Source organism: Euprymna scolopes, chromosome 7 (assembly GCF_053919585.1).
Source record: "Euprymna scolopes isolate OS-2025 chromosome 7, ASM5391958v1, whole genome shotgun sequence".
Taxonomy (NCBI): Eukaryota; Metazoa; Mollusca; class Cephalopoda; order Sepiida; family Sepiolidae; genus Euprymna; species Euprymna scolopes.
In genome coordinates, this window is record NC_136488.1 from 9,439,608 (window position 1) to 9,455,475 (window position 15,868).

At 36.0% G+C, this 15,868-nt stretch overlaps 1 protein-coding gene across 3 annotated transcripts in view; it reads left to right on the forward strand.

Moving 5' to 3' along the window:
* Nucleotides 1-4,933: 4,933 nt before the first annotated feature.
* LOC145279601 (protein argonaute-2-like) overlaps nt 4,934-15,868 on the forward strand; it is a 140,533-nt gene continuing 129,598 nt past the window's right edge. The window contains exon 1 of one of the 3 annotated variants that reach the window (XM_080130768.1): nt 4,934-5,483. In XM_080130768.1, coding sequence (XP_079986894.1) covers nt 5,462-5,483 — 22 coding nt within the window. In that variant the 5' untranslated portion in view covers nt 4,934-5,461. The remainder of the gene's footprint in view (nt 5,484-15,868) is intronic. The other 2 variants (XM_080130767.1, XM_080130766.1) reach the window with 2 other exon arrangements.

Sequence of the window (15,868 nt, forward strand, 5' to 3'; positions counted from 1 at the left end):
CGGCAGAATTCTTGAATACTGGTACAACAGAAGCAGTTTTCTAACAGCCCGGAAAGCAAGCTTCATTAAGGCATTTGTTGTAGAGATTGGAGAGAACTGGAGCTACTTCGGCTGAGCATTTTTTTTAATAGCACAGCTGGGATGATGAGATCGGGTCTACATGCTTTTGAAGTGTCAAGGTTTTTTATGATAGCATGCACCTGAGCAGGGGTGATTTTCAGATCGTCTAGCATGGCATCTGTCCGCACAGGAAAGTCAGGTAGGGGTGGTTGGAAGGGTCCAGTGTGGAGTTTGAGGCAAACCGACTGGCAAGCATGTTAGCCTTCTCAGTTGCTGAGGAGACAACCTCGTGATTGTTGGTTAGTGGGGGAATTGTTGATTAGCCATTATTTACTACACTGTTGTAGATTTTCCAGAAGTCCAGAAGTCATGTATGCTTGAGAAACTTGGACTGTATATGCCAGACATGCCAAGAAACTGAGCCATTTGTATATGACCTGCCTCCATAGACTATTGAAAATCAAGTGGCAATACAAAATACCGGACATAGTGGTTTTAGCCCAATCAAACCTCCCAGTACATCAGTATCAGTACACACCATGCCATATGTTAGATTCAAAATTCCCAAAAGAGCTCCTTTACAGTGAGTGCTCCAAAGGAAAAATAACCATAGAAGGACAGCAGAAATGGTTCATGGACAGCCTGAAAATCTCTCTCAAATAGATTGGTTTGTATTCTAACTTGTGGGAAAAACTAGCCAAAGAAAACTGTTCCTGGCATACTGCAAGCCACTAAACAACTACAATAGCTGAATTTGCACACATTGAAGAATACGAGAGAAAATGTATGATTAAAAAGACAGAGCAGTCAGCATCTCTGCTACAGAATAATTGTACATGTGTCCAACATACAGGAGATAATTCAGAACTCAACAAACTATCTTTGGACCCACCGAACAATTGCATGATCATGGTCATCTTCACAAGCGATGGACAAACATTATCACCTGGTAGCAGGGTATCTGTCTTTAAAACCTATATAAGCAACCACATGCATACTTTCCACAGAAAACCAGCTAGAAGGTCAAGTTGCATAATGAATCTTTCTTACTCTAGACACTACCAGCTTTCTTCTTGGCATGCAAATGAATGCCACTGTAGCCGCTGGCTACTGGCAACATCAACATGCAAACATAACTTCTAAAAATGATGACGATTCAATACAGATATTTATTTCATAATAATAATACAAAGTCTGAGATTCTTATGGATAGCTCTACTCTTGATGAGAAATAAACTCTAAAACTTCTGAGTCTTTCTTTCTCATCAAATCTTTCCTGAAGTTTATATATTGCTCTTTCCACTTTGCATAAAATCGGTTCTCTTTATCACTCTAAACATTTTCTCACAACTCTATCTCTACAAATCTTCTAACGACTATTTATGGAGTACTGTTGTCATATTTGGGCTGGTGAATCTCTCTTCCATTCGAAGGTTCTTGATAAATTGCAAAACTATATCTGTAATTTGATTGGATTCATCCTCTCTTCTTCATTGAAACCACTCTTTAGTAGACGTAATGTTGCTTGTCTCAATTTTTTTTAATCAAAATTATTATGGCATATGTTTGTTCAAGCTCATTTGACCTGTTGGTTTAATGCTCCATCAATTTGCTGTTTTGATACCTCATTCTAATCCAGCTTCTTATTCCAGTAGTTTCTTTCCAAAAACTTCAAGGTTGTGGAACTCTCTTCTTGCTCATTGTTTTCATCCTACTTTACAGCATTGGTCTTTTCAAGACTAAGGTTAATAGGTGTTAGAATAAATTGCTTTGACTTTTCAAGAAATAAAGGATCATGGTTATTCCCCTTGACCGGAATTAAGGATTCCGCCATATTGATTTCTCAAAAACATGTGTATACTTTTAAGTTGATAAAACCTTTACGAAAGGCATTCCTGTTTACTATTCTTTTATCTCTACTCATCATTTCAATTTTATCAACTTAGAAAAAAAAAAAATGAACAAACTACTGCATCCGGACAGATTTAACATAGAACCAACAGCTCCGAATTCGGAAAAAATCTATAAACACTGGAAATTGACGTTCGAGTATTACTTACACACTTTAAACAACGGGGAAATAAAAAATAATGCACAAAATCTCTTCGCCTTGATTAATTCAGTCTCAGCGACAATATTCGAAATAATAAGCGATGCTACAGATTACAACGGCGCTATAGAAACGCTAGACGCTGTTTACATAAAACCGGCAAACATTATATTTAACCGACATCAACTTCTGACGAATAAACAGAAACCAGCACAAACTATCGACGATTTCATGCAACAACTGGAAGTACTTGCCAAATCTTGCGAATTTCAAGCAGTAAGCGCTGAGGAGAACAAAAAGCAATATATTCATGACACTTTCATTAGCGGCATCTCCTCCTCGTCTATTCATCAGCGCCTACTCGAAAAACCATTCTCAACTCTACAAGAGACCTTTACAATGGCTAGGTCTCTAGAACAAGTGGAGAAGCATATGATAAGCTTCGATAACTACCCGAACGTAGCTGCTACCGTAATTAAACCAGAAGACACTCCCTTAGCCGCTATAAAAGGAAACACCATACCAAAAGGATTTTGTTTCTTCTGTGCGAACACACGACATGCACGGGCGATGTGTCTTGCGCGTAATGATGAGTGTAGGAAATGTAAGAAAAACGACCCCCCCCAATCTCTCCTGACTAGGAACGGGTGCCAAAGACATTACATACACGAAATGCAAAATAAGTGGGCAAGTAGTGAACGCTATGGTAGACTCTCGCAGCGTGGGGACGTTTATCAGCAAAAATACAGCAAGAAAGCTGAAACTTTTTATTATTCCCAGACAGAAAACCATAGCATTGGCGGACCCTAATCATCATGCCAAAATCATCGGCGAAACTATTGTTGACATCTCCCTAAACAGTAAAAACCACCACGCCATGACAGTGGAAGTAATTAAGGATCTGTTCATTGATATGATTATCGGAAAAGACCTCCTAAAACAATATAAAACTGTGACCCTAAAATTCGACGGTCCCGGGGGAAGAACTTGTTATCAGAGCAATGGGTAGGAGGGAGAGTTTTCCATGTATCAAAATGTCTCCTCCTCCCCTATTGCCACCAAATCTCGTCATCACTCATTCAATGACAACATATTTATTAGAGCGGAAACTGCCTGAATGTTGAGGGAAGGCATAATAGAGCCCTCTATATCTCCTTGGCGAGCCCAAGTTTTAGTGACCTCTAACGAGAATCAAAAAAAAAAGAATGGTAGTCTACTACAGCAACACCATAAATAGATTTACAGAACTGGATGCCCATCCCATGCCTAACATTAATAAAATGGTTAATGACATAGCTTGATACAACGTTTTTACAACACTCGACCTGAAGTCTGCTTACCATCAAATCCCAATTAGTCACGCCGATCGGAAATACACAGCATTTGAAGTAAATGGAAAACTTTACCAATTTACTCGTATCCCTTTTGTCGTCACTAACGGAGTAAGTGCCTTTCAAAGATGCATCGATATGGCATTGTAGAAAGAGAAAAATTAATAGACACTTTCGTGTATGTAGACAATGTCACAATATGCGGAAAGGATCAAAAAGAGCATGACTACAACCTTCAAAGGTTTTATAATGTAGCGAAAAGATACAACTGAACATCACGCTCAACCAAATAAAATTTTTTATGTAAAAACGGAAACTAAGTGAAACTGAAACGAAATTCGAACCAGCATATTAATTTAAAAAAAAAAAAAAAATGTTTCCCGGCTGGGACGTGAAAACTTTACTCAAATGAAAGATATTTTTGAAAATAATTGGGACGGGTGAGGAGTAAAGTTTTAAAGAATCCACAATTGCACTTTTTTCTTTTTAGAAATTATTTCTGAGAAAATAAAAAAAATCGGTTAAGTATCCAATCTATTAATAAAAATTGTATCTAATTATTTTGATGCGAGGAAGGATAAAAAATAAAAATAAAAAGTAAAATAAAATAAAATAAATAAATAAATTATTAATAATAATAATAATAATAATAAGTTAAATAATAATAATAAGTTAAATAGTAAGTTAAATAATAAGTTTAATAATAATAATAATAATAATAATAATAATAATAATAAAAAGCAAAAAAAAATAAATAAATTTAACCCTAACCCTAACCACCCGTGTCATAAAAATATTAAAATAAATCTGTTGTAGAACTACCGATTTAAATGAAAATAATATTTCTTATATATATATATATATATATATATATATATATATATATATATATATATATATATATATATATATATATATATATATATATATATATATATATATATATATATATATATAATAGAATGTTAATGCAATAAATTAACTTTCTATAAAATGTGTATAAAAAAAACTGAAACTATAAAAAAAAATTGAATAATTTTTCGGTTAACTTAAAAACTTGAACTCGAGATACAGGATTTTATCTAAGAATTAAAAAATACATGCTTTAAATTTCATCTTTGAAAATAACTTATTACAAATCTTAGTTTTATTTGAAATCCGAATTAATTTATAGATCTTAAAAAATCTTGCACAAACTCGTAAGAAAATAAATAAGAAACGAAATATCTTTTTAAAGGATAAAAACTTTCTTGCAGACATTACGCAAGCGTAAGAGTGAAATAAATAAAAAAACAATAAAAAAAACGAACTCGCCAACCGAAATTAACGGAATAACAGAATACATCATTCGATCACTGTTTTACGTATTCTGTTATTCCACTTCTGTCTTATTGTTTCTATCTATCTCTCTCTTTCTACCCTCCTCCCCTCTCTATGAGGATTACTCGCTTTATTCACATGGTTTAGCATTTCCTCCTGCTGCTCCTCCCTCAAAGGCCTCTCATCTTTTCTCTCATTCTGGCCGTCGCGTCGATTGCCCTTTTTCCTTAATTGTGGTGGTCGCCTCGCAAACTGCTGTATTATTTAAACGCGACTTTTATCTTTTTCTGCAGGTTGTTTAACTACCAAATCTATACACAGATATACCGGGTGTAGGTGTGTGTATGTATGTATATGTATGTTTTAGATATATGTATACATACATACACACACATACACAAACACATTAGAAAACGTGTTCTTTAAGTGTCCTGCTCTCACTTAAGTAACAGCCGATACACACACACATACCAACAAATAGAGTTAAATTAGTTTATATATGCATATATATTTTTATGTAATAGCTTTTAAAAATTCAATTACTGTGTGTCGATCGCTGATACCGAAGTCCTTAAAGTTTTCTCCCCACCTGAAAGACGAACACTTGACGACACTAAGTGGAGACACGAGAGTACATCAACTTTTTTCCCCCCGTTTTCGACTTTTATAAAAAAACAAAAAACAAAAACAAAAAGCAAATATGTTCCCACTCCAACTTCCAGGTAAGTAAATTAAATATACTTATTAGTCTTGATAAAGTACAATGTGAAATATTGACATTAATTTTATTGTCAAACCTATTTTCTGACGACGAACAAGACTGTAAAACAATCTAACAAACCTTTTTCTCATTAATTTAAAATAAACCAAATAAAAACAGTTTAGTTAAATAAATTAAAATGTTATTAATATTATTAATAGTCACTTATTGGTAATACTGCTCCCTGAATACGTATATATATATATATATATATATATATATATATATATATATATATCAAAGCAGTGAAAACTTCGTAATATTTTTTTCATGTCTACAACTAATTGAAATAATCCCAACAAGAAGTTAGAAAATATTTTTCAAGTTTAATACTTTGCCATATATATTTTTCGCTTGCTTAATTCGATATCATAAATTAAATATTAGCTAGTAACAATCAAATAATCTATGTCGAGTATAAAATTCATATCTCGTGTTACTCTTCGACAAACGAAAACGAATGGTTTGGGTTTGTTCGAAAACTTGAACAAGTTCTTTTCTTCTCTTTTTTATCAAATATTTTTGTCCGTTATCTTTAAAGTCAACCTTGTTGCCCCCCTCTAAAAACTAAAAAGAAAAATAAGTATTATTAATAAAAAAAAAAATACGTATTCGTTAGAAAGAAGAATGCTAGACGGCGAAGAGGAGGCAATTAGTAGTTTTAATTCCTTCGAAGAATGTGTCTTTAAATGCCGGGTGCATCGCTACCCTGTTTGATTTACCCGATTGCTTTTAACAAAAAGACTTTCTTTATATCGGATTAGATTGGCTGTCATTAGACTCTAATGTTTGTTTATGATGTCTTAAACCGTTTTTTCAGATATAACCGAGTTAAAATCAGCCAACAACAACAACAAAAAACGAAAATAAATGTTTGTTACTACTAACATTCGGGTAGGCAGGATTAGTTGCTTACCCCCCCCCCCATTTGCTCTTCACTTTAATAACCCTTATTGGCATAATATTATTCTCCCTTCTTCAAAGGGGTCAATTTTAATGTCTGTTTTTAATTCCTGGATCATTTAATAATATTAAAACACTATCTAAAAATCGGCCCGTAACTTTTTTTTGATGCTTGTTAACCAAAAGTCGACAGATTAGTTTTTTTTTTTTTTTTTTTTTTTTAATATGTAGTTTTAAGCAAAAACAACAGTATTTAATTGTCATGTCGAAAATAATATATCCAAAAATTACGAAAATCCATCGAGTAGAAAATTATTTATAGTTAAAAGTAATTGGTAAATTTTTACAGAAAATTGGGAAATTGCATAAAGATGCATACACTTGAAGATTGCGAATACAGGGGACATACTTATCTCCCTTTTCGACATTTTAATGGCGGACATTTTTAAGACCATAGCGATGGATTTTGTTCTTGCTAAAAACACAATCACAGTTGTTCTACTCAATTTTCGTAAGTTTTGGATATATTACTATTTTCGACATGACAAGTAAGTACTGTTTTTGCTTAAAATGGCATTTAAAAAATCGATCTGTTGACTATATCTTAACACGCACCCTTTTTTTCAAACGTCTAGCGAAAGGATCTATTTGCCCAATTACCAGATTGAAGGATCTAATATATTTTAATTTATTTTTGCATCATAAAGACTTAAAAACAAAAAGTAAATAAAATTTATTATTCTTAATGAGTTATAAAATCAACAAAAACCAATCGTCTATAGTTGAAATCATCTCTACAAGGCCACCATTCGCCCAGGCACATCTGGGATATTGCATCTACCACTAGTCTCCTCCTCTTGGATAGGGTCCAAAAAAGTGTTTGGAATCTAATAGATCCCACTTTGTCAACCCTCTCCCATTGCAGCAATGTTGCATCTCTGTGCCTGTTTTACAAGGATTTTAATGGAATGTGCTCTGATGAACTCATTGCACTTGTGCCCCCTCGATGTACATATCCCCGAAAAACCCGCGTAATAACAAAATCACATCTCTCCACTATTGAGCTCCCAAATGCCAGAAAGCTTAATTTCTTCCCTCGAACAGCGAGACTTTTTTGAAATGCAGAAGTTTAAATGTAATGTAAACCAACATCTTGTCAGTTTTTCCTATGCATAGTCCCAAATAGTAGCCCCTTACATCCATGTGACGATATACCTTGTCAGGGGTGAATGTAAGTAGAAAAAAATTAGACACCGAAAAATGCATATTTAGCCAAGAAGAAATTGATTTTTCAAAAATCTAGGAAAAACTGAAATTATATATATATATATATCACTTTTTGGGGGCAAGTTTAGAAGTTCCAAATCTCAGTGACTATTGATAAGAATTTAGTAAATGAAAGCTCATCGAAAAGGTTATGACCTGAATTGTGTAGCAGGCTATGTGACATTTGCCCTTAAGGTCACACATTAAAGGGATCGTCCACCATCCAGAGCCTACTTTTGGCACTTTCTTACAGATATAAAATGTTTCAATCATAGTCATTTGTTTTCCTAGTTTTGCATATGAATTACAAAATATCTGATATTTCCCTGAAATTGCTGGCCTTGATGGAGGGAAGACTAAAACTTGGTGCTATGGTTTCAAAAACGAGTTCTTGAACAATTCCCCTTAAGTAATCCAATTTACCAAATTTACATGCTTAACTATTACTATAGTATTGTCCTGTTGACTCTTTAACCCTTATCCTCGAGTGGTTTCTGGGCCTTGATAAGTGGTGACTCCTTTGTAAAAAAAAAAAAAAAAAAAAAAAAAAAACGGTGCTAATGCAGAGAGTGATCCGCGCTATTTTTTAAATCATATTTCCACGTTTAATTAAAGTTTTATGATATGTTTTTTTATTCAATTGTAAGGTTAAAGTACAGAATAGGTACAAAACACCCTCCCCTCCTCATGTTAAGAATGGCTGTATCTCACTCCCTATCGCAAATTGTTACTTTTTCAACCCGTTTCCCTGACCAGAAAGAACAACACGCATCACTATTAGATCTGTTTTTGACCACAGTTCCTGATGATTGTGTAACGAAATCCGACAGCCCACTTGGGAACGCTGATCATGCGGTGATAATGGTTGAAATCGCCCTAAACTCTAGACCCAAAACTGAAGAGCCAGTGCTCAAAACGAGATATTATAAAAAAGCTGACTGGGAAGCCATCAGAGATCTTATCAGAGACGCCCCATGGGGAAATATTTTTTCTCTTCCTGCTGAACAGTGTGCAACCGAGACCACTGAATGGTTCAAAACTGCAATCGAAGTGCATGTTCCCATGCGGAAATTCTATAGCAAGCCCCACTCTCCCCAATGGTTTACTTCGACTTACGCAACTGCCATTGCCCAAAGGCAGCATGCATTCCGCAGGTTTAACCGACATAAGTCCAGTTCAAACAGACAGAAGTACATAGAAGCTAGAAGTAACGTTAAGAAAGAAATAGCGACAGCTAAGAGGGAATTTACGGAAACCACTAAAAAACGCATCGAAGCACAAAAACTAGGAACTCGTGACTTCTGGAAAATCTACAACAGTGTAGTAAATAATGGGCAATCAACAATTCCCCCACTAACCAACAATCACGAGGTTCTTTGCTCAGCAACCGAGAAGGCTAACATGCTTGCCAGTCGGTTTGCCTCAAACTCCACACTGGACCCTCTAAATTTCCTATGCGGACAGACGCCACACTAGACGATCTAATAATCATCCCTGCTCAGGTGCATGCTATCATAAAAAACCTTGACACTTCAAAAGCATATGGACCCGACCTCATCCCAGCTGTGCTATTAAAAAAGTGCTCCGCCGAAGTAGCTCCAGTTCTCTCCAAACTCTACAACAAATGCCTTAATGAATCTTGCTTTCCGGGCTGTTGGAAAACTGCTTCTGTGGTACCAGTATTCAAGAATTCTGGCAAAAGAACTGACCCATTAAATTATCGCCCTATTAGCCTCCTCCCACTTTTTGCCAAAATATTTGAGACCTTAATTAACCATGCTCTAGTCCAGCACCTTACAGATGCTAAACTTCTAACCGACCAACAATATGGATTTAGACAAGCCCGTTCCACGGCAGACATCCTCACTGTAATCTCTGAACGCATATACCATTCACTGGACAAAGCGGGAGAGGGCAGAGCGGTAGCTCTAGATATATCTAAGGCTTTTCCACAGGGTATGGCATGAGGGTCTCCTCAGGAAGATTAGATCTTACGGTATCACTGGTAGAATACTTAACATAATTAAATCCTTCTTAGATAAGAGAAAAATCCAGGTTGTCCTCGACGGTTGTACATCTAAACAATATGATATTTTTTTTTTTTTTTTTTTTTTTTTTTTTTACAAAGGCATCACCACATTAAAGTGCCCCAGGGATCCATCCTTGGACCTCTGCTGTTCCTGATATTCATAAATGACCTCCCCGACAAAATTGCCTCTGAGATGGGTATATATGCTGATGACACCACACTCTATAGCAGGCACGACAGGAAAACAAATGAACATATATCTAAAGTAATGGCAGAAACACTAGAGGATGACCTCCAATCAGTAGTGGAATGGGGACAAAAATGGATGGTCACGTTCAATGCCGCCAAGACAAAACTGGTTTCATTCAATAATTACAAGAAACCGTCTCTACCACCTATAGCAATGGCCAACGACTCTTTATCTGAGAGTACGTCTCTCAAGCTCCTTGGCCTAACGTTCACAGGAAACATGAGTTGGAACAATTACATCGAGAGCATTGCCAGGGCCGCTGCGAGGAAGGTGGGCTCTCTCTACCGTGCTAGAAAACTTCTAACACCCGAAAGTATCCTGTACCTCTACAAGGCCACTATTCGCCCATGTATGGAGTATTGCTGTCATATTTGGGCTGGTGCATCTGCTACTAGTCTCTCGCTCCTTGACAGGGTTCAAAAGAGAGTCGCAAATCTGATAGGCCCTAAACTGGCATCTAAGCTTCAGCCACTGTCCCATCGTCGAAACGTTGCATCCCTCTGCCTGTTCTACAAGTATTATAATGGTGAATGCTCTGATGAACTGCAAGCACTTGTGCCCCCACGACGTAAACACCCTCGACAGACCCGACAAGCTGCAAAATCCCACCCCCACACTGTAGAGATCCCTAGATGTAAAAGATCTTTCTACTCTAGTAGTTTCTTCCCCAGAACTGCTAGACTTTGGAATTCCATTCCAGGTCACTGCTTCCCCAACTGTACTGACATGCATAAGTTCAAGTGCAATGTGAACCAACATCTCGCTGCCCTAATCCCTACATAGTACCCCAGTAGATGTTTCCCCTGTGGCAATGTGCCTTGTTTGGGGTGAAAATGTAATAAAAAAAAAAAAAATAATAATAATAATAACGTTATTTCAGCACCTATCACTCTCTGCATGAGTACCAAAAAATCATAATAATAATCTGAAATAACAGCAAGGGGAGACTTGATTCCAAATATTTCTCATATGTTGTATCTCCATTCTTTTGGAAATAGGATATGATTATAAATATCTCCAGTATCAAATAATCCTTATATACTGTGAAATTTACTTTATGTATGAAAACCAAAGAGGAGAGATATAATATATGAGAAATATTTGGGATCAAGTCTCTCTTTGCTGTTATTTCAGATCATTTGAAACCATAGCAGCAAGTTTTAGTCTCCCCTTCATCAAGGCCAGATGTTTTGGGGAATATATATATATATATATATATATATATATATATATATAACCACATTGAATATTTAAATGCTCATGTCTTTGGTTCTATGGGGCCAGACTACATGAAAATTTGCAGGCTTTTATATATTATAATATTATTCTGTGATTAAAATTTTATGACAATTTGTAAAAAAAATGACCTATATTTTCAAACCAATAAAATATGCCCAAATTTGCCTATATAGTCTCCTGGCAAGCTGGTTTTAGTTTTGCTGGTTTTGGATGAATTTTGCTTAGGGTTATTTTTTGCTTGATTGTCTCCCCTGTAGCTTTGCCAGGCCACTAATATATAGTATGTATGATGTTTGTATAGATTGGTTTCCTAGATGTAAATCCAATGAAACCTGTGTGATTACTAAAGACTGATCAATGGAGGACAGAGCTGGTATATAGTCTGTTTATTATACAAACATTATAACATCCACTTTTTTTGATTTGATCAGGTGGTCTCTTTGAATTGAGATTCCACTGAAACATGTATGTACATATGTAACCAATGTTTGTATAATAAACAGTAAATATATAACCAATAATATTTGTATAAGAAATCAGACACACATTTGAACAACGCTTCGCCTCCTCTCTTGAGGCTTGCATTTACAAATATCTGTGGACTTAAAACTAACTTAGATGAGGTAGAATCATTTTTCCTAGCAAACTCCCTGGATATCTTAGCAGACTAGCTTGCACTTCTCTAACCACTTTAACATGTCTGGTTATCTTTCACTTTGTCGTAAGAACTCTGACAGACACATGAATGGATTTGGAGTCTACATTTGTAACATCTTCCCCATGACTAGGGAATCATAACTAGAATGAGACGACTAGGCCTTTGTGCTTTAGACTAATTTTACAGCATAGCATTAGCTACTTATATTTTCTTTATTGCTCTCTCTCTCAATACAAGGCTGTACTCTAATCAACAACGTCTCTGACAGCATAGATGTAGCACTTTCCCAAGACACTAGCGCCCAAATACAAGTATTTGGCGACTTTAACGTCCACCACAGTAATTAGCTTCTCTGACTACACTGACATAGCTGGTAGCATCACACATAACTTTTCTATATTCCATTTCTTGACGCGGACAGTAACGTTCCCAACCTGTCTCTCAGATCATCAAGACTAACAAGCCTCACTTCTGAATCTATTTCTGACCACAGTTTCTGAGGATTGTGCAACAAATGTCCATTGTTCTCTCGGGAATTCTGATCATGCTGTGATAATGATTGACCTCAACCTAAACTCTTGATCCCAAGTTGAAGAGCCACTGCTCCAAATGATAAGGTACTACAATAAAGCTGACTGGAATGTCATCAGGGATCACATCAGAGATGCTCCATGGGGAAATATCTTTTTTCTTCCTGTTGAACAGTGCACAAATAAGACCACTAAATGGTTCAAAGCAGCAATTGAAGCACATGTTCCAGCACATTAGGTCTATAGCAAACCCCACTCTCCTCAAATGGTTTACTTGTGCAGCTGTTATTGCTCAAAGGCAGCATGCTTACCGCAGACTTACCTGACATAAATCCAGTACAAATAGACAAAAGTATATAGAAGCTAGAAGTAATTGTAAAAAGGAAACTGCCACAGCCAAGTGAGAATATACCGAAACTAGCAGAAAATGCATTGAAGCGCAGAAATTAGGAACTCATGATTTCTGGAAAATCTATGATAGCGTAGTAAATAATGGGCAATCAATAATTCCCCCCACCCCCACCCCCACTATCCAGCAATCTTGAAGTTGTTTGCATGGCAACGGAAAATGTTTATCTGCTTGCCTGTCGATTTGCCTCCAACTCTCCTTTGGACTCGGCAAACCACTCCCTCCCAGATTTTCCTCTGCGGACAAAAACTACACTAGATGAACTGAAAATTACCCTCTTTCAAGTACATGATATCATAAAAAACCTAGACCCCCTCAAAAGCATGTAGATCTGATCTTATCCCGGCTGTACTAAGCTTTTCAACAAATGCCTTAACGAATCTTGGCTTCCTGACTGCTGGAAAATTGTTTCTGTGGTACCAGTTTACAAGAATTCTGGCGAAAGAACTGACCTATTAAATTATCGCCTCATTAGCCTCCTCCCTCTTTTTGCTAAAATATTTGAGTCTATAATTAACCAAGCTCTAGTCCACCACCTGACAGCTGCTAAACTTCTGTCAGAGCAACAGTATGGGTTTAGGCAAGCCCATTCTACTGCAGATATCCTGACTGTAATCACTGAACGTATATACTATGTCCTGAATAAAGCAGGGGAAGTTAGGGTAGTAGCTGTAGACATATCTAAGGCCTTTGACAGGATATGGCACGATGGTCTTCTCATGAAAATCAAATCCTATGGTATTACTGGACAAATGCTTAACATAATTAAATCCTTTTTAAATAAGAGAAGAATCCAGGTTGTCATCAATGGTCATATGTCTAAACAATATGATATAAATGCGGGTGTACCTCAGAGGTCTATCCTTGAACCTTTATTATTCCTGATATTCATAAATGACTTCCCTGATAAAATTGTCTCTGAGATGGGTATATTTGCTGATGACACCACTCTCTATAACAGACATGAGGGGAAAATGAATGAACATGTATTCAAAGCAATGGCAGAAACACTAGCGGAAGACCTGTGGTCGAATGGGGACAAAAATGGATGGTCACATTCAATGCTTCCAAGACGAAGCTCATTTCCTTTAATAACTACAAGAAACCTGCTCAACCACTAATAGCTATGATTAATGATACATTAACTGAAAATACTTCAAACTCCTCGGCTGAACATTCACAAGGAACATGAGTTGGAACAGATACATTGAGGGCATTGCTAAGGCTGCTGCAAAGAAGGTGTGCTCTCTCTACCGTGCTACAAGGCCACCATTTGCCCATGTATGGAGTATTGTTCTCACATTTGGGCTGGTGCATCTGCTACTAATCTTTCACTCTTAGACAGGCTTCAAAAGAGTCGCCAACCTGATAGGTCCTGAACTATCAGCTAAACTTCAGCCACTGTCCCATCGACAGCCTGTTTTACAAGTATTTTAATGGTAGATGCTCCGAACTACAAGCTCTTGTGCCTCCTTGACAGAAATACACCCAAGAAACTCAATAAGCAGCAAAATCCCACCCCTACACAATAGAAATTCCGAGATGTAAGAAAGCCTTCTAATAGTTTCTTTTCTAGGACTGCTAAACTTTGGAATTCGTTTCTGGGTCCCTGCTTCTCTGACTATACTGACATGCAAAAGTTTAAATGTAATGTAAACAAACATCTTGCTGCTCAGCTCCTTACGTAGTACCCTTACAAATTATGTTCCAGATAGTAGCCCCCTATATCAAAGTGATACTGTGCCTTGTTTGGAGTGAAAATGCAATGAAAAAAGACGTTTCGGCCAACTATTCCTCTGGCTTTTGTCAGGTTGTTAACCGTGGTGGGATAGGAACGCTGTATCTTCAGTAATTATGTCTCGTCACATTTTGGCCAACTAATCCTCCGGCTTAAGTTAGGATTGAAACTGCTATTTTTAGCTAGTTAACAACCTGACGAAGGCCAAAGGAATAATTGGCCAAAACGTTGTGAAACAACTATAAATATGAGAATAATAGTCTGCAAATAAAATATGCAAATTATTCATTTCAAAAGAATTTCAAATAATTAAATAATAAAAAAAAAAACATATATATACTAGCAGTTCAGCCCAGCTTTGCTCAGGCCCCATGTACTGTTCATAACTTTAAATGCACACACACACACACACACACACACATATATATATATATATATATATATATATATATCTCAAAAGATTTGACTCGTGTCCAGGTAACCTACATCTAAAATTTCAAGTGTTTAGATTCAAAATTGGCGGAGGAGTTTGATAGTCTGCAAAGGTCAACTCTTTCAACTTTGACCTCTTACCAGCCAAGTTATCGCCCAAAAATGGATTAAAAAGCTTGCTGCAGATTTGAATACCCTTTATGTAAAATTTCAAATGTTTAGACTCAAAATTGGCTGAATAGTTTGCTAGAGACCTAGGTCAAATCTTTTGAGCTTTGACTCCTTGGTAGCCAAATTTTCGGCCAAAAACCGATTAAAAAGCTTGCCCTATGTCTGAATACACTTTATGTAAAATTTCAAATGTTTAAACCAAAAATTGGCTGAGAGGTCAATTTTTTTTTAACTTTGACCCCTTAACATTTATTGTTTTGTCTCAAATCAAGTTAAAGTTTGATCCATGTCCAAGGAACCTACATTTAAAATTTCAAGTGTTTAGACCTAAAATTAGCGAAGGAGTTTGGTAGAGTTTTCAAATGTCAAATCGTTGAAAACCGATGAAAAAGATTTTTCCAAATCTCAATACCTCTTTGTCAAATCTCGAGTCTGTTGACTGAAAATTGACAATAATGTGGTAGGAAATGTACACCCACACAGACAACTTCACTTATATATATATATATATATATATATATATATATATATATATATATATATATATATATATATATATATAAATTATAAATCCTCTGCGTCATTTTTATGGGTTGTTTTATATTTAGTCTCCAGTTTATCTTACTGAGTTGATAAAAAACGTTACTTTCCACCAAATTGAAAATTCCGAGCACTTGTTATTGTAAATCAATTAGATTTATGGAGTATTCTTTCTTTTCTTT